Below are 18041 nucleotides of genomic sequence, written 5' to 3'. Positions count from 1 at the left end.
TCCCCAGTGTGAACTCTTCCACACAGAGTACACACTGGTAGAGAGACCTGAACCTCAGTTTTCCACATCCCAAGGCAAATGTCCCAGTGATTTAACTACCAAGACAGCCTCTCCCCCTCTGTGGTTCAGATACTATTGGATCATATGAAGAGAACACTCCCAGCAGGACCTGGCAGTGCCGACTGTAACTCTGCAGCTAAGAGGTCAGTGAATTAAGTTGGGATGTGGGAAATCTATGTTCAACTCCCTACTTACCTGATTTAAAGCCTGATCTTGAACTGAAATCCCTCAGAAGGTCAGTGCTGTTATCACATGGGCATACAGACTGTCTTTTCCCCTCCTCTTTGTTCCAAAAGTAATGACCTGGGTTATAAAAGGCTGATGGATCAGAAAAATGAGTAAGAAACACAGAAAAAGAAAGTATGTACAGAGAATGTGATAAGAGACAAAGAGAGAAAGGAAGGAGAAGTGAAATGAGAGAAACAGAAGAGCAGACAATTAGAAAGGCAGAGAGATGCGAAAGGGGAAAATGCAGCTACAACTTGCTCCTGAAGTTTATAAATTGATTTCCACCTAATCTGTCATCACAAGCAAATTACTTTAACTGAACCGAAGAGTGAACAACCTGCCTTCCTTTGCTTTTAGCCCTAAGTATTTTGAAATACCAGCACTCTCCCTAGTAATTCACAGTCTCCTAAGACTACCCTCCATCTCCCTCCTCCCCACATTTTGTGCTTAAATCTTTCTCATTTCTTCACGCACTCTAATTAATCCATTGTTTTGGACAATATATCAATACCAGGGACACACCGTTAAAGGCATATTTACCTATGATTTTAGGGATTTACAAAGCAGGAACAAGACTAACTCCAGCTCAGTCTAACCTACACTTCTGTAGATGACAAGAGGAAGTTACTGTACAACCTGTTAGCACCAACAGTAACCCTGAACTCTCTAAAGCTGTAATGTGGCCAGCATTTCCCTTTGCAGAATTTACAGATACACCTCAAGCCTCAATAGAGTGACTTAATTTACAACTTCCTTGTCTTACCTCAAAAGGTAGCATGACTGGTGGTGGTGGCTTTTTCAGTTCTTCACATTTTCTCTTTTTACATATCCGGTGACTAGTTTTGCGCTTCCTGCAACAGCTGCATTCCTCACAATTTGTCTTCCGCAGACAGGGCTCACAGACTCCACAACGCCTTCGTTTCTTTTTCTCCAGCATAGGGAGCAAGGATGAATATGGAACAGGGTAATCACCAGCTGGATTTTTAAGAGAGGACGGCCCTGAGGCCTCAACTGCTTCAGTGCTGTTGCTCACGTTGTCCTGAACCAAATTCAAGCTTACTCCGACACTTCCCAGCTGTGATGAATAATCATTATGCTGCAGTCTTGAGTCAGCTGGCAAATCTGCATTTATGGCTTTTTCTGAGGCAAGAGCAGAGATTTCCATGCTTGAAGGCAACTCTGAAACAAAACCTGCAGAGAATTGTCCAGAGCTTTCAGCAGAGATTTTATCAACCGTGTTTTTTTCTAAATCTGAAGATAATGTGGGGACATATCCGGAATTTAAAATTAATGTCTCTGCATCAATACATTTAACAAGTTGTTCAATGTCCTCTACCCCAATATTGTTTAAAGAGGTATTGGAGACTGGTTCACATATTGTAAATATGTTCTTTGGGTCAAATTCTGAATTCTCTCTTGTACAGCTCAAATCTGAATTTGAATGAAATTCTTTGTGAATGGGTAAAAAATCCACAACCAGTTTCATGGGGTATTCTGCAAGTGAGCTTGCACCTTGAAAATGTAAAAGCAAATTTGATTCAGAGGCAGCTAAAGAACTGGAATTTAAACCAAAGTCTTTATTCTCAGATTCCAAATCCCAACCTGCCTTCAAGCAGGACTCTGCAAGTGACCTTGCACCTTCTAATAAATGTTCTTGTGAGTTAAACTCAGAGGTAACTAGAGGTGCAGAATCCAAGACTTGCTCTTCCCTAGGTAGCACCATGTCCAACTCTGCTCCAATGCGGGATTTGGCAAGTGTGACTGACTCCATCAGTACTGCTGAGCTGAGGTCTGAGGTATCAACAGAGCTAGAGTCAGGTTCTGTACTGTTAGGCACCACATTGAAGGGAGTCTCTGCATGCACCTTTGAGTTTGATTCAGAGGCAATTACAGTGTCAGAAGATGATGAAAGCACCAGCATAGCATGTTCAACAAATGCTTCAGCCAAAATACCTGTATCAAGATTACTGGGTATCTGCTCACAGAGCAGGTCTTCATGCTTAGAGCTCACCTCTGAAGCTTCTGTACCATCATCAGTTACCTGACTGTTTGAAATAGTGTAATCTGTTTCAGGTATTTGTACCCCCTTGTCCTGACTGGCACATGGGATAACAGGCTCTTCACCTGCACTACACAGACAGCCTTCTACAGGCAGAACAGCTAACTCATTTTGTGTTAAATCTTCTTGTAAAGCTATTTCGCCTGTTTCATCATTTTTCTCTTCTACTACTGCCACTGCTTCTTGTTCATGTTCTTCCTTTGTTTCTAGCCTTTTTTGTGCTGCAGCTTTCCTGGGTTTTGCAATTATTGGAGTTTGGGACAATCGACGAGAGAAGGATCGGTTACGGAGAGACATTGTAAAGCCATGGATGTCAAAAGAATCCTGGTTGTGAAAGAGGATATTGTCAGCTTTCTCCAAACTCACCCAAGATGCTCCAGACAAGGCTCTGGTTACATTGCTCCTAAGAAGTCTACCTGAAGAGCTCATGATTGGTTTCTTTTCTTGCTGTTTTTTCTTAGTATCTTTTTCTTGCACTGCTTTTTTCCCTTTTCCAGAACTAACAGATTTCGTGGCAGTCTTCGTGGGTTTTTTCCTCAGTTGGCTAGATTTCTTTTTGCTCTGGTTAGTTTTCCTTTTGCCTAACTCTTCTTTTTTGGCTGATCTGGAAGGCCTTGCATGGTGAGCCATGTCTGCGGAGCAGGAGGAATGTTAACAGAAGAGATGGAAAAAAATCATGAGCTCTTGAGAGACCTCTTCAATAGAAAACTGCATACTCCCATTGCTGCTTTCTGTGCTGATACAATGCCAACTCTGAAATAGAAAAACATACAAAACAGCATTAATATAATTCTAATTAATAAAAGGTGCACATACATTAAACTGACCATTTTAATATTTAAATATACAGAAGTAGAATTAGAAATAGCAGTATTGGGTGTTAGGTTCAATTAGCACAAAAGTTTTGAAAACATTAGTATGCTACAAAACAAAAAGCTTGCCTAGAGGCCTGTAACACAAATAAAGAAGCAAACTAAGCTCAAATGACCAGGCAACATCACATTTATTATTTATTTACTATTTCTTTTCACATATTTATTATTTATTTCAGTTCTAAAAAGTCTGAGTTTTCTCAATTTTATTAACAGTTCATTAACCAATGAACTTCCCTGGAGTAAGGGGAGATCATATTTATCAGTGTAAGGACATTCAGGAAAGAAAGAACAAAGCTGAGTTTATTTTGTGTGTGTGTACTCAGTAGGTCATCACCAGGGCATCTCTCATTCTTCACCACCCACTGGTAGCCCACCATGGTACATTTCCAGCTAAAATGGGAGAAGTAACTAGCTTCCCAAAGACATCAATTTTGGTATTACAGGGAAACTGGACCAGGGAAGAATTGGTCTTTCTCAGTGTTATCTTCCAGAATACCATCACAGCACACTGTACATTCCAAGTCTTGATTCCATACTTTCTACCTATATCAGATGTTTTATGCATGGCAGTTGTCTTTCCTTTATCACTACGACAATACATTTACCCTCAAAAAAACCCACCATGCATCTCTCCCAAGCTTTTGTCCCCAAACACAACTGCAACCCACAGGTCCCCCAGCTCCCCAAACAACTGAATCATCTCAAAAGACACAACAGATTTCTCATGCTCCAAATCAATTTCCCTCAAGGCAGGTTGGGGTTTTTTAAAAGACAGCAATTCTCACAAGTACATATTTTTAACCACATAGTCCTTTTAAAGTACTGGTTGAAGGCTCTGAAAAGTTTATTTAGATGTTTGAATAGATCAGGTGGGTAGACAAGGGCAGCCTAAAAATGGGAACAGGCAGAGCCAGAGGCTCTATAGTCTCCAGCAGGAGGGTGGTTTCCCTTCACCATCATTCCTTTCAATTCCTTAAGCCCAAATCAAGTCATCTCCAGGCCATCTGCACCTCATCGATGGGAAGAGGCCAAGAAAAAGGAAAACAAGAAATATCGGGATGATGTCTAAAATCCTGACCTCAAATGGAAGTAAAAGAAAGGGATCTTGACTCCTAAAGGAAACAGAAGAGGAAAGAGTGCTACCAGGTTTCTGACACCACCACTCCCTCTTATGACCTCGATCCCCACCTTGAAGCCAACAGGGTGATCTCATGGAGGCTGCACTTCCCCACAGCCTGGTCTGAGCTCTGCCGAAGGTGAGAAGAGCTATGCTAATGCAGCCCAAACAGCACTGCACCAACTGGAGCTCATTATCCTGCCAAGGGGATGGGCTAGCACAGCAAACACACATGGCCTCTGTGTGGGGCCACCAGCTAGCTGCTCCCCAAAGCAGAACACTGGCCAGCATGTTTCTGGCCAGCTGTCTTGTCACAGCCTTGGGCAGGCTGCCCAGTGGCCACAGCACCCACCAAAGCTAACAGTAACTCCCCAAACTCTTTTTGAGTAGCTCATTTAAAGCATTTTGTAGCCTGGCTCTTGTTGATTCAGCTGTAGTAAGCCAACTGATCCTCTGTACTACAATATATAAACCACATACCTTATCCAAACATGATGTGATTATCTTGTATCACAACATCTTACGTATCAGATGAACATGATTACTGAGACAGCAGGTTTTTTCACACACAAATACCATTTAGAGCCTTGTACTCCTGTACAAGACAATGCTAAACACCCTTCTCAGGTCAGGTCAGAAAACAGTGCCCATCAAACACACAATAAACAAGCTGAAAAGCATCTGTCCTCAATCACAGCAACACATCCAACCTGGAGAGACTACACAGACACATGGAATTGTTTGTAGTTGCAGGTGAAGCTTCAAAGGCCACAGAAGAGACCTGAACAGCCCCCACAGAAGCACTCTGTAAAAGCTGGGTCAGACACTGAAATGGCAAAACAAAGACAACACTGAAGTGAAGGTAATTCAAGTACTCTCCTCCCGCTACTCTTCCCTGGAGACCCACGGGGGAAGGGAGACATGGCCATTAGGAGTCACTCCACGAATCAAAGAGGGCATCAGCATCACATCAGCAGGTCCATGAAATAGTTGTTGGCAGCCTGCAAAAAGCCTCCCCAGTTTCCTGAGCTTCTGACAGAGACTGGGCTCCTCATTCCAAAGGATGGCCTGGTGGGCTGCAAAACCAGCTGGAAGCAAGCAGCAGGCACAGCAGTAGCCATTAGCAGAGGAGCTACGTAACAGGGGCAGGAGAGGAAATGTGAGTTACTTTCAGAGCCTATGGCCAGCAGGGCAAGGAAGAAAGCAAGCACTCAACAAAGGCCAGGCAATATGAGAATGTGTGAGTCAGGAGGGGAACTGAAGAGATAAAGTCCTTTCTCTTTATCAGTGCTGAAACAGAAGCAGAATAGCCAGAGAATACAGGAGGTTTGGAGTAGAAATAGCAATTGAATTTTTGAGAATACCGAATGGGTGCAACACTTTGCTCATATTGCTTCTCTACATAAGCAGTTGTTGCTGTTATTGTGGAAGTTAAGGAAGCATGACCACCAAAATTATCAAAAGTTTAATTTATAAAAATTTGGTAATTTTTTAAAATCATTACTACAATTACATGATAATATGTCTTTACCTGCATTTGGACGAAGGAGGTGAAGGAGGGCAAGTTTAAATTAGATATTAGGAAGAAATTCCTCCCTAGTGAGGCCCTGGCACAGGTTAACCAGAGAATCTGTGGCTGCCCCATCCCTCAAAGTGTCCAAGGCCCGGTTGGATGGGGCTTGGAGCAATTTGGTCTAGTGGAAGGAGTCCCTGCCCATGGCCGAGGATTGGAATGAGTTGATTTTTAAACTCCCTTCCCACTCAAACCATTCTGTGATTGCATGATTTGAAAACTGCAAAATACTTGCTTTAGGACTGAAGAGGCAAAATCACCCTGGGCTTCTTTCATTGGTTGGTTTTGCCCATTTTTAAATTTTTTTTTATTCTGTTAATACAGAGAAACACACCAGTCTGGCAAGAATGTACATAACTATCAATGCCAAAGCATTGCTTCTCTTCAGGGCCAAAATAAGAGAGGCTATGAACAGAGTGGTTCAAGACTTCCCTTTTTCTTGCTAAAAAAAGAATGCCGATATTTGTAGGAAATTGCCTGACTTCAAATGCTGCATTATAAAAGAAGGCAAAGGCTTTGTCTGACTCAGATGACAACACAGGGGCACAAGAACAGCAACACTTTTATCCATTTTGTCTCAGTTTTGTCACTGGAGTGATCTTGGGTTTTTCAGAAGAAATCTGAATATACCCCAAAAGGAAATTTTTAAGGGGTGGGAGGTTATTGCTTGACTTTCATTATCTTTGTCTGGGACCTGACCTGCAAGGTGACTGTATGCTTTTGGGGAAAGTGCTGGTCAACAAAAGATCTCTGCTTCCCTTACAGAAAGCCCCTAGTCTTGCATACTAGTCTGCCACAGCCACCTTAACTTCTAGCTAAAATCTAACATTTTAAATAACACATCCAGTAAGTTACATTGCTATTTTTTGTCTCCTCTTCCTCAGTTAGGACCAGAATACTAGGTAGCTGCAAGCTTGGTATTCAAGTGTTGTTCTCTGTGACACTAGGAAATATTTTACCTTCCCTTTTATCTTTAAAGCAGTGGCAAGGACTGTTGATATCTGCAGCAGTTGCAAATCATCTAATGTCACTTCTTAAGGACAACAAATGGCTTTATTACATTGGTCAGATTTCATAGCAAGTAATTAACTCAATTTCCAAAACATCTACATGGACTCAACGGGACTATAAAACATAAACCTAGTGGGGCAATATAATAACTTTTCTATCACCCTAGCGAGGAACAAACTTACTTCAATGCTTTCTTCTGAAAGCCAAACCAGGTGAGACCTGCCACACCCTCCCTCACAGGGCAGCACAGGCATCTCTAGGATGTAAAACAGGTAATAGGTGACAGGAGGGTTTTCACGGAACTGCTCTAGATAATACTAGTGCATCATGAAGTTGCCTATTACTTGAGCCAACTTACCTCTTCTAATTCATGTGCAAAGCTCAAAGCTGGTTTTAAGGCCAGCTGCTTAAGTTTTGTTCATTCATGGTAATAAACCTGGAACAATTCCACTGACTGCTATAATCCTCAACAAATACTGCTAAAAAAAGCTAATAAAAGGGTAAATCTTTTAGTTCTGTCTTGGTCAAAATTCCAAACAATTAAAATGAGAATTCTGTCTACAAAGTAATTAAGAATTTTAACCCCATATTGGCAGAATGTGTCCAGGGAAAAACACAAGAACAAAAACCCCAAACAAACAAACAAAAAACCCCTAAACAAACCTACCCACAATGTTTCACTTTACACAAATGTGTAAAAAAAAATAAAGAAAGTTTTTATTCTAGAGACAGTATCAAGATTCTGTTACATAACCTGATTCTTGTTGGAAGATGGCAGGGGAAAAAATATATTAGATATGTCCTCATAACAAATGGCGGCAGCTTTTTTATGGTGCCATGAAAGATGGCAAGTGACCCCTGAACAAACAGAGCTATATAGTGAAAAGAAATGACACAGCTAGAGTCCCTAGTTATACCACTCACCTGGTTTCACTACAGCCAGATGTATTTATTAAATACATTTTGTTTCAGTGTTTAGGTATCTTTTAAAAAGTCCCTTGAGATTTGCTCACAGGGGAAACAAGTTCTGGAATCTTCAATAGAAGCCACTTAATAATACACAGGTCCCAAGCAATAAGGGCTGCAATGTGACTAAGAAGTTGTCACACAAGCTTAGATGCACAACTTAGAATTGAAAAACACCTCATCTACCGGTAGCAAATGTTGTAGAGGAAGATGCAACAGACACCGGAGAAGGCAGACATTAAAAAAATCTGACCCTCAGGTGCAAAAGTCATCTGCGTATTCTTCCCAGATGCACCAAAGCTAACCTGCTTTCCAATTTGGCTTAGTTCCCTGCATCTACTCATTGCTCTGTAGAACACTTTTTATATTAAAAGAAGGGAAATGGGTTAGGAGGAGGGAATCAGCTTTAATTTTTCCTTTCCGCCTTCTTTAATCCTTGAATACACATTTGGCTTTGGTTAAGAAACAAAAATGAAACTTTTCATCATGAGTTATTTCATACACAGCCTTGTACAGAGGCCTCCCCACTCCATTTTCCTACATACAGGTTTTCTGCTTTACGTTACAGGACTACGCCACTCTTAAGGCAACCAGATATATTTCATCGACATATATTAAGCTTTGACTTAAGCCAACATTTTCCAGCAGCATGCGAATGTCAGACAGGCACTGCAGGATGCCACCTCAGCTTCTCAGAGACAGAGGAACATAAAGCACAATCCTTTACTCATTCATCAGCAACACAGGATGATGCTGAGCAGACCAAGCACCAAAGCCTTCATCCTAAATTTTTGTCCTTGCTGGCCCCGGAAGGCCACCTCTGTGTTTGGAGGATAAGGTAGGGCTGCCACCCCGCTGTGTAAGGAGCTGCAGGCTGCTGTGAAATAGGCACACTCCATTAATTTAGCAAGATATCCATGGTTAGCATTTTGCATTGTCATGACTTCATGCACCTTGGAGCCTGCATAGTAAGTCACACAGATAAAAAAATACCACCAAAAAAACCCCCGCCCAGTTTAGGGAAAGCTTTATTAGAATAATTAGAAAAAAAAAGAAAAAAATACAAGTGTGTAGAAGTGTGGCAAGGAACCACACATGCCTAAACCACAAACCAGATTAAGCCTCAGACAAACAACTGGAACCAAAAATCCATTGAGAAGACTCACATCACATGTGCAAGTATCCTGCCTTCAGCCAGGCAGGAGTACAGGCTTACTTTAATCTCTGTGCAGTGCAGCCCAACACTGACCTTCACGGGGGAATGCTAAAAAGTAAAAAGATACCAAGTAATTTCTAAAGTCTCACAAATAAGAGACCCATCCACCAGAACACACCAGGTACTTTCGAATACAAATAAAAAACCAAGCAAAACAAACAAAACACCCTAGCTAATCATATGCCTCTCTAATTCTGCATTTATGCTGTTTAAAACACTATGTTTCTTTTTGATACTATGACTCCATTCTTCAAGGGGTTTGCCTTTTCTTAAAAATAACAACAAAACCACAAAACAACCCCACCACCATTAACTGAATCACCTTATCTCAAACTCAGCTAAAAGAAGGGGGAGGCGGAGGGAAGAACCTTCAGGCAAAGATTAAGCCTGGAAAATTTCAGCCTCAACGGTGTTTTGAAATTTTAAGTATCTGAAAACAGAAAGCAGGATGGAAGTGCTTAGGCCAGCTTTAACAGTCACGGGTACCATGCCAGTCATAATAAAACACTATCAGAGAAGATTTTGAATTACTACACAGTGAAGAATTAGACCTTACAGAAACTGTAAATATCAAAGTTCCTTGGTACATCTCACCTTGAATTCTTCCCCAATTACTTGCTTTGCAGAACCCAGCCTTCCCTAGTCTCCTCCAAGGACAACAAACGCCTCTTTATCTTGAGGGACTGAACCTCATCCTTAGAGGAACCACCACCACCCCTTGTGCTAGCTGAGCAACTGCCTCTGAAAAGCATAAACCAGCTTTCTCCACGTTTGCAGTTACGGTCCACCAGGCTACCTGCCCAGACCAAGACTAAATGCTAAGTTTTCCTTGTTTGTGTTGACTGACATAATAAAAACAGGGTGATTAAACCACAGAATAGCCTTCTGCCTCTCCACAAAAGTACCTCAAAAAGAACTGAGCACAGCTGGGAAAAACTATTATTATTTGGAAGATTATTATTATTATTATTACTATTACTACTACGATTGTTTTCACACGTTTTCCCATTGTCTTTAAAATGCAAAGAGACACCTCTGCCCTAAAAATCTCGGTCGTGTTTAAATATGTAATGCTGCGATCTTTGCCCATTTTGCACTATAATTTCTAGAATAAGAGCTCTTCAGCCAGATCCATGCTGGTGCAGCCACCCTGGCCAGCTTGTTTACGGGAGTCGACTCCCACCACATTACTCAAGGGTATGTACTGAGATTGGTGCGCTCATGCCCTGCTCCAGATGCCCGCTGCACATTCTCCTCTCCTCCTTAAAGGAGCAGCAATCTCACCACGTTGCTAAATAGGCCGAGATCCAAGCGATGTAGACTACGTTGCTCTTTAAATATCTTCGGGGTGCAGCAGGATAGGCTGGCTCAGTGCAGGACGGGCTGGGCACACAACTGGCGCGTCTCCTTTGACTACAGCTGCGCCAGGTCCCTTCGCAAAGCCAGCCTGTTCCGCTGCTCGCTCCTCGGGCGCCAGCAGCCATACCTTTGTCAGGTTTGCTGGTCCTGCTTCCCAGCAGGCCGCCTCGTCCCTTCTCCTTACCCATTCGGCGAACCACATCTTTCTTCCCTAGTTCTATCACGAACATGGCAGGGAGCATTGCCGCCAGCACCAAGCCTCCAGTCGCCGTAAGACCACCACCTCTTCTCCCCCAGCTCCAAGAGCAGCTAAACGCCCAGGAGCACCCCGGGGACTACAGCCCTACAGGGCTCTGGTTCCTTCAGTGCAGGCAGGCAGACCCCAAGGGGGGAAGGGAAGGGGCAGGCAGGGCCCTCCTGGGGGGGAGGCAGCGGCTCCTCGTGGCCCAGCCCCGCCGCTGGCCGTGCCCCCCCAACGCCGGGAGCCCTCCCCGGGGCTGCAGACAATGGGGCCGAGCCCAGCGACGGCGCTGAGGACCCGCAGCGCCCATCCCAACGCGCCCGGCTTCTCCCGTGGCAAAGGCGGGGAGCCACCCCCGGATGCTCCCCCCGGCTCCGCACACCAGCGGCACCTCCACGGGGTGATGCTGCACAGCCCTGGCTCGCCTGTTTTACCGGGGAGCGGGGCTGGGCTGCGGGGTTTTTCCGCCTGGCTGGGGACCTCTGTGGCCGGGCAGGGTCCCTTTTAATTGTTCCCTTGCCCTCCACGCAGGCTGCAGGCAGTTTCTCTTGCCTGGCGGGTTTTTGCAGGCAGGCTCTGGCTGCTGCAGCTCAAACACGCTCCAGCACAGCCAGGGAGACCGGACTTTTTCGCTTTTTCAGCCAACAAACTGCGTTTTGCATTTGAATAACCCCCAGCCTGCCTTCCTCCCCGCCTCGGAACGGCCCGAGCCGCGGGGCTCTGAGCCTGGCCGCGGCGGTGCCTCTGCCTCCCCCTCCCCACACCACCCTAGCTCAACTTTGCAACCAGCCAAGGGGATAAGCGAGAGGGGAAGGAGTGGAAAAACAGAGGGATAAAAAAGAAAAAAAGGTGGGAATTCGAGAGCAGAAGCCCCCGCCGTGGTCCCGTTCCCCCCTCCCCCCGCCCGCAGCAGCCCCGGGACCCGTCCCGCACACGTACCAGGGCTGCGGCGCGGCGATGTTGGCATGGCTCGGAGCGGGGAGCGGCGCGGGTCACGGCCCGGGCCCCCACGGGCGGGCGGCTCCCATGGCGCGATGAGCCAGGGCGCGGAGAGGAGCCCCGGGCCGCGAAACGTGCTCCGTGCTCTCGGCAGCGGCGGCGTCGCCCCTGGCCGGACCCTCCGGGAGGGAGCGGGGAGGGGGCGGCTCGGCGGGGCGCTCGCCGCACCGAGCCCTCCCGGCAGGCGGCAAAACGCGCCCTGGATCCCCGCGGCCGGAGCGGGATTCGCCGCCCCCCACACCCCACCCACGCCCCCGCGCTCCGGGGTGACCCGGCGCGGCCCCGGGCACGGCGAACGTGGCGGCGGTGCCCCCACGGCTGCCCACGAGAGCCGCCGTCGGCGTGCCAGGCTGCTAACGCCGGGGGTTATTTAACAAGAACAAAATAAATAAAATGACGGTAATAAGAGAAAAGGCAAATTATCCCGTTACTTGCGGAGGCTGCGGTTTGACGCCGCATACCTCCCGCTCAGCCAAGGTGATGGCACTATAAAATCATCTTTCTCCTTTTTAGCCCGGAGGAGGGAAAGCCTGGTCAACCGTGACGGGCGAGGGGGTCGCCGGGGGCCAAACCCCCTTCCCCTTACACGTGCCATCCATGAGGGCTCTCAAACACCAGCGTCCGTCAGGGCCTGACCATCCCACGCGTGGAGCAAACACGCCCAGAAGCGTGGGGGAGATGCTGGCCGAGAAGGAAGATCTGCTGAGCCACCCTCTCCCTCCTGCAAGGAGGTAAAATATAATGAGCCTTGCTCTTTCCCCATCCCCCACCTCATCCATTAAGAGCTGATGATGATGTTTGCTGCTCCTTCCCAGAGGGAAATGCGTGAATAAAATATTACAGTAAGGGGAAGAGTCAATCCACCCTTCTTCCACCTCTCATTATCACCACAGCCTTTTGTGAAAAGCAGGCCACCAAATCTAACACCTCTTCAGACTGAAAAACAGATGTTGGAAATGGGATCTGTGAAACAATATACCAAGCAGTACGTTTTTAGCAAGGCTTCATTATTATTAAGTCTGTAGCTGTAATATAGAGAACTTCGTGTGAACCAACCCAGTCAAACGCAAGCCTGCAGAGAGGCTTTTCTACTGCACACAAGGGAGTAGTACTATCCACATCAATTCCTAAAGATGCTTTAAATGCCAACATTTTGCTGGTTAAACTCACACGTGATAAAGGAGAAGCAGTTGCACAAATCTGCACAACTCCTGGTCAATGCGGCTCTTCAGTGGCAGTGGTTAGGTAGCCTATCACCAATTTGTACCTCCGTCCTCTTCCCACCCACCCTACATGTCTTTGCAGTGAGAGAAGAGTACAGTCTGGAAATCTTAGCCAAGCTCACAGACACTTCAGATGAAACAAGGCAAAACCTACACCACAGACACCTGAATTTTGAACAGTTACCATCAGTGGCAAGGAGCTCTAGAAATGCATAAGTTCTCTCTGCTGGGTGTAACCATACCATATCCTCCTCAGGGCTGGATATCAAGACCTATGTCATTCCAAAGATTTGTCCTGCTAGAAGATGAGGTACCACAAGCTATTTTTATAAGATAAAATAACAGGCGTTTTGAGAGGTGAAATAACTATTGCTCTCAAACTGTTGCACACAGCAGAATTTGAAGGAACTGGAACTTGATGATAAAACCCCACATAATCAGAATATGTTTCTTGAGAAGATGGCAATAAGTTGGAAGTTGTGGTTTGAATAAAAGGCAGAGCAAGAAATGCAACAAGCAATGAGGATTAAGGTTTATTTATAATAAGCAGGTTAACAGGAGCACCCAAGCATCAACATGCACAATCACAGCTCCATTAAAAACATGCTAAAGGCTAGAAAACAACTAAGAATTGTTTATTTCCACACCTACAGACTTATGTGCTCATGGTCTGAGGCCTTTCATCCTGGGAAGCAAGTAGCACCAGTAGGTCACAATTTTTTCTGGCAACAGTAAAATATTCAGCTTACCAAGACAAGCTGAGTATAAATGTTTAGAAAAAGATCTCACAGTAATGACTGTCTGGGCAACAAAACGGTGGATGAAATGCATTCACTAAAATGCAAAGTAAGGCACATGGAGGGAAATGTGGGCATCACAGCCTCTGACTTCCCCTACCATTGAAAATAGAGATCCTAGTAGTGTGACAGGAGTGAGGCTGTTCTGTGTGCTCCAGTGGAGTCTTAGAGATCATTACAAAAGAAGGGGAGAACTGAACAGGAAACAGCCCTACACCATCATTACTTAGTCCAGATCTATTATCCACTTACATCTTGAATATAACATGCAGTGCTGATTTGCTTAAAAGGTGCAAAGAGACACTTGAAAGACACAAAAGAACATAGTAAGTGTGCCCTAAAGCACATGGAGCCATTAAATGCACCTATATTTCCACCCCAGAAAGGCAACAACCTGGATGAAATCCCAACCAATATACTATAAAAACAAAAATGGCATGGAAAGTAATATCAGAGAGAGATACCCATTCACTCAGTAAGTGCTTAGAGAAAAAATGACTGTTTCTCTAAGGTAGAGGAATTCAAGGCAATATATCAAACATGTAATCAGAACATAGCAATTTCTTTATGCAACATATTGTCAAACCACAGAAGTCATTGCTACAGCTCACTGAAGAGGCAAAAATCTTTAGAGGTGTTTTTTTTAAGCACAATTAATGGAAGAAAGTTTAACCAAAACCACACAATACAGAAGTACTATTTTAGGTATACATTACTTAAAGCTGAAAGAGTGGATTAAGTGCCCTGGATGCTACCCAAGCCTCCTCTCCTGTGTATGTACTACTTATTATTGTTCTAAGTTTTAAGCTGGTGGACCTTTGGCCATCCTATCCCTATCCTATTACCCAGAATAAAATGCAAGTTCACACCTACCTGCGGAATGAACAAAACTGAATAACACTGTACAAAGTAATAAAGTGCACAAACCTGTAAGTGGCTCTGCATTGCAGGTGGCTCAAGCAAAATGTGAGGGCAGCTACTCCTGGAGAGAGGGAGCCCCGCACAACAGCCAGCAGGACAAGGACCTCACTAGCCAGCACCCAGCCCCACTGTACACACACAGGGTAAACAGAACAGGTCCAGGGGCAGCATCTGCATTCAGGCACAAGGTCAGGTAACAGAACAGCTTCCAGGAGATGAGGTAGGTCTGAGGCTGAGCTAAGAACTCAAGCTGCAGGTCGGGAGAGCCACAAGGAAGGAAAATTACATATAACCTAAGTGAACATTAAACACAGTCTGTGCAGACTAAAAAGGACCAAGTCTAAATCAAGGCCCTAATGAAACAGAGGCTGTAGTTTAGTCAGGGTCGAGCTTAAATAGAGCTCCTGGGCCCACGGGCAAAGGATGTGGGTGGAGACTCTAGATGCAGCTGGTCAGGTCCATTAAGAGCTATTAGTGTCCTCAGGGCCTCAACCCTGGAAACAGAACTATTCAGGTATGCTGTCCCTAAGTTAGTCCTGCAGAGTCATCTGGATCAGACCTCTGGAACAGGCACAGCACCAGTCCAAGCTAAGAAAAGTTAGACTAATGCTGAACTTAAGCCCTTCACAAACCAAAAGCCTTAAGAATTACACTGCAGAGACACCTAAGCTGCTTTTTAAAGGACAGATTTCATCTAACCAGGCCTATCCTAGCTAGCCCTGCTTCTCTTGTAGTGGAAACATGATACTGAAATATTAGAGCTGCCTGTGTGATTACACAACATGGATTACAGCTTCTATTTTCTACCAAAGTGTCCCTCCTATTTATTAGCTCAAACTTCAGCATGACTAAGTGACCTGCTCACAGCCTAGATGTGACCTAGGAACCCGTGTGCCACACTGGTGTGTGGTGCTGTGCCTGTGAACCCAGCTGAACACAGGCCAAACACTGTTAATGCCTTTGGATTTGTAATACAGATGATCAGATAAAGCACCCACAGCATTGTTAGTTGGCACTAGCTGAAAGGGAAAAGTCTTGAACAACATGAGTTTAATGCAGAAACTCTTGAATTCTAATGGTTGTTTTGACAATGGCTTCCTCATTTAGTCTTTCTTGGCCCTCGTTCTGTAGATAGTATCTACCTGCCTGATTGGCACTGAAAACACGTTAACATTTGTAGACATGCTGAACACAGATACTTTAAGCGTTAAAACCATTTTTTGTGAAATAAGGCCAGAAGGGACTATGATTTCATCTTCTGATGCCCATTCTACAGGCCCATTGCATTTATTCCAGGTATTTCCTGACACATGTTCCTGACCTGCAGTGGACAGCGGTTTGCTGCCAGTTTCTATTTTCATTAGAAATTTTGGTCCTTACTTTACTGCATGATTTTGCATGAGTAATATAAAGCATGACAGCAGAATGATTGCGTGCTGCCTTGCTGGTAAACACTGCATCTGGGGAAATGTGGCTAATTGTGCATATACAGACCCAACAGTTTTGGATGCTTCAAGTCTACTGCACTTTTGCAATAGGCCATGTGATACAGAGGTCACATAGGGCACACCTTTTCTTGGTACCTGAAAGGAAGGAGTCTGCTTAGCCAGAGAAATTTGGCATCAACTGTATTTGCAGACTCACTAATGAGAATATTTCTGTTCCTTAGACTTCACTAACAGAGTGTGGGTAGGGACTGTCAGGGTGCTGAGGGTGTCAACAAGGCTTAATGGCCCTGACCAGACTCACCTGGGGCCTCCACCCACACACCTGATTCGTGGGCCCAGGAACTCCATATAAGCTCAGGCCTGGCTAAGCAATCGTTCCCTGTCTGAGCTATAGTACGTGGGCTTGTTTTGGGTGTTGGTTCTAGTCTCGTTTAATGTCTGGACTTGGTTTCCAGATGACTCTCAGGGTTGATTCCAGTCTTGTTTTGGGCTTATTTTCTGTTTCTTTCTTGCTTCTCTGGGTGTACTATAGGCCTGCTTTGTACCCTCTCTGAGGCTGGAGCCGGTTCTGCTGCAGGACTGCACCCTATTGGTGAAGATCCTTCCTGTGCTGTGGTCATTTTGGCTCCTTGCTCACCTCACTTCAGGGAGAAGCACTTCTCTGTCTCGTTGACAGAGATAAAGAGAGCTCAAGATAGCATAGTGCCAAGGAACAGAGGTTTGCAACAGTATTTATAACCTGCAAGCTGTGATTTTTGTGGCAGAAGAAGAATGAGTCTCCTGTGGGGAAAGTTATGTACTTCTGATTACTTTAGATGTGGTTTGGGGCAAATGAACAGGCAACTAGATAGATGTTACTTGAGATCACTAATTAGTAAAGACCAGCAGCAAGTCTAAAGACTTAAAAAGCTTACAGTCCTGAGGCATGACACCTGAGGGTAATGTGTGCAACTATCCCAAAATAGGGCTTTCTGTATGTCAGCATTTTAAGAGCACTGAAAATAATCTTTTCAGCAACCACTACTATGAGGATAACTTACCTAACTTGAGTGTTAACAATCTATTTTAATTGATATACATTCAAAGTATGCTTAGAAAACTAACCATATTTAACAACAAAAAATTCAATACTAAATTACAACAATTAATAAAACTACCTATTTGATTTTTGTCCCTTCAAATTTGCAGCTCTGCTCTTGAGTATTGTAATTTCTATGTCCTCCCCTGCTGATTGTTGATTTACCGGGGAAAGATGACATAGTGTCACACGGGTGTAACCTGAATGACATTAAAATTGCTGATGACTTTCAAGAATAGGTCATAAAAGAGATGTCACCAGAGAAATTCTGTAAAAGGTGTAAACAAAGTAAAAAGATGATGTGACAGCAGGGAGGATGTTAAGATTTGAAGGTGCAAATGAACTAGAGGCTAATGAAAAAACCAGAACTCAAGAGCATTTTATACCAGTAAGTATTTAAAAAACCCCAACAGAGCTATGCACATAAAGCTTATTGCTGAATTCCTTTGTGTGTTAGTATATCTATACAAGATGTTCTGTTTAGTTTTGCAATGCAAGTTTTTCACTGCTTTCCTAAACAGTATGCACACATGGGGCACATTTCCCTAAATTATGAGTGTTGACAAAGTATCTTCTGGAAATATCCTGCCTGTAGCTAAGAGAAGTAACAGCCCATCTATGTGATTATTGATTTTTCTAGTCTGTGGTGAAACTCTAGAAACTTGATGACTTTCAGCTGTTAGTGCAGTTGCAATACTTTTCTGTGTGAAATCAGTAAATTAGGTTTCTACAGCTGGAGCTGTTAACACAGTATGGTTGCTGTGGTGGAAGGAGGTTTTTCCTAAGCAGAAGCTCAAAAGAATACAAACTGGGTGGAGAAAATGGCATCAACGATCACTATAAAATTTGCTTCAATAACTCACAAAAGAG

At 44.4% G+C, this 18041-nt stretch overlaps 1 protein-coding gene across 3 annotated transcripts in view; it reads right to left on the bottom strand.

Annotated features, from left to right (window-relative positions):
• The window catches only part of TET1 (tet methylcytosine dioxygenase 1), a 77268-nt gene extending 60116 nt beyond the window's left edge, over positions 1-17152 (bottom strand). For 2 of the 3 annotated variants that reach the window (XM_085064301.1, XM_085064303.1), the window contains exons 1-2: positions 14652-17152; positions 1052-3100 (exon numbers count right to left, since the gene is read on the bottom strand). In XM_085064301.1, the coding sequence (XP_084920427.1) occupies positions 1052-2977 (1926 nt within the window). In that variant the 5' untranslated portion in view covers positions 2978-3100; positions 14652-17152. Of the gene's footprint in view, positions 1-1051; positions 3101-4300; positions 4377-14651 lie in introns of those variants that run through there. The other variant, XM_085064302.1, reaches the window with a different exon arrangement.
• Between the last annotated feature and the right edge of the window lie 889 nt (positions 17153-18041).

This window comes from Lichenostomus cassidix, chromosome 6, assembly GCF_008360975.1.
Source record: "Lichenostomus cassidix isolate B80296 chromosome 6, HeHo_3.0, whole genome shotgun sequence".
NCBI classification, from domain to species: Eukaryota; Metazoa; Chordata; class Aves; order Passeriformes; family Meliphagidae; genus Lichenostomus; species Lichenostomus cassidix.
This window is presented reverse-complemented; position numbering and strand designations above follow the sequence as displayed.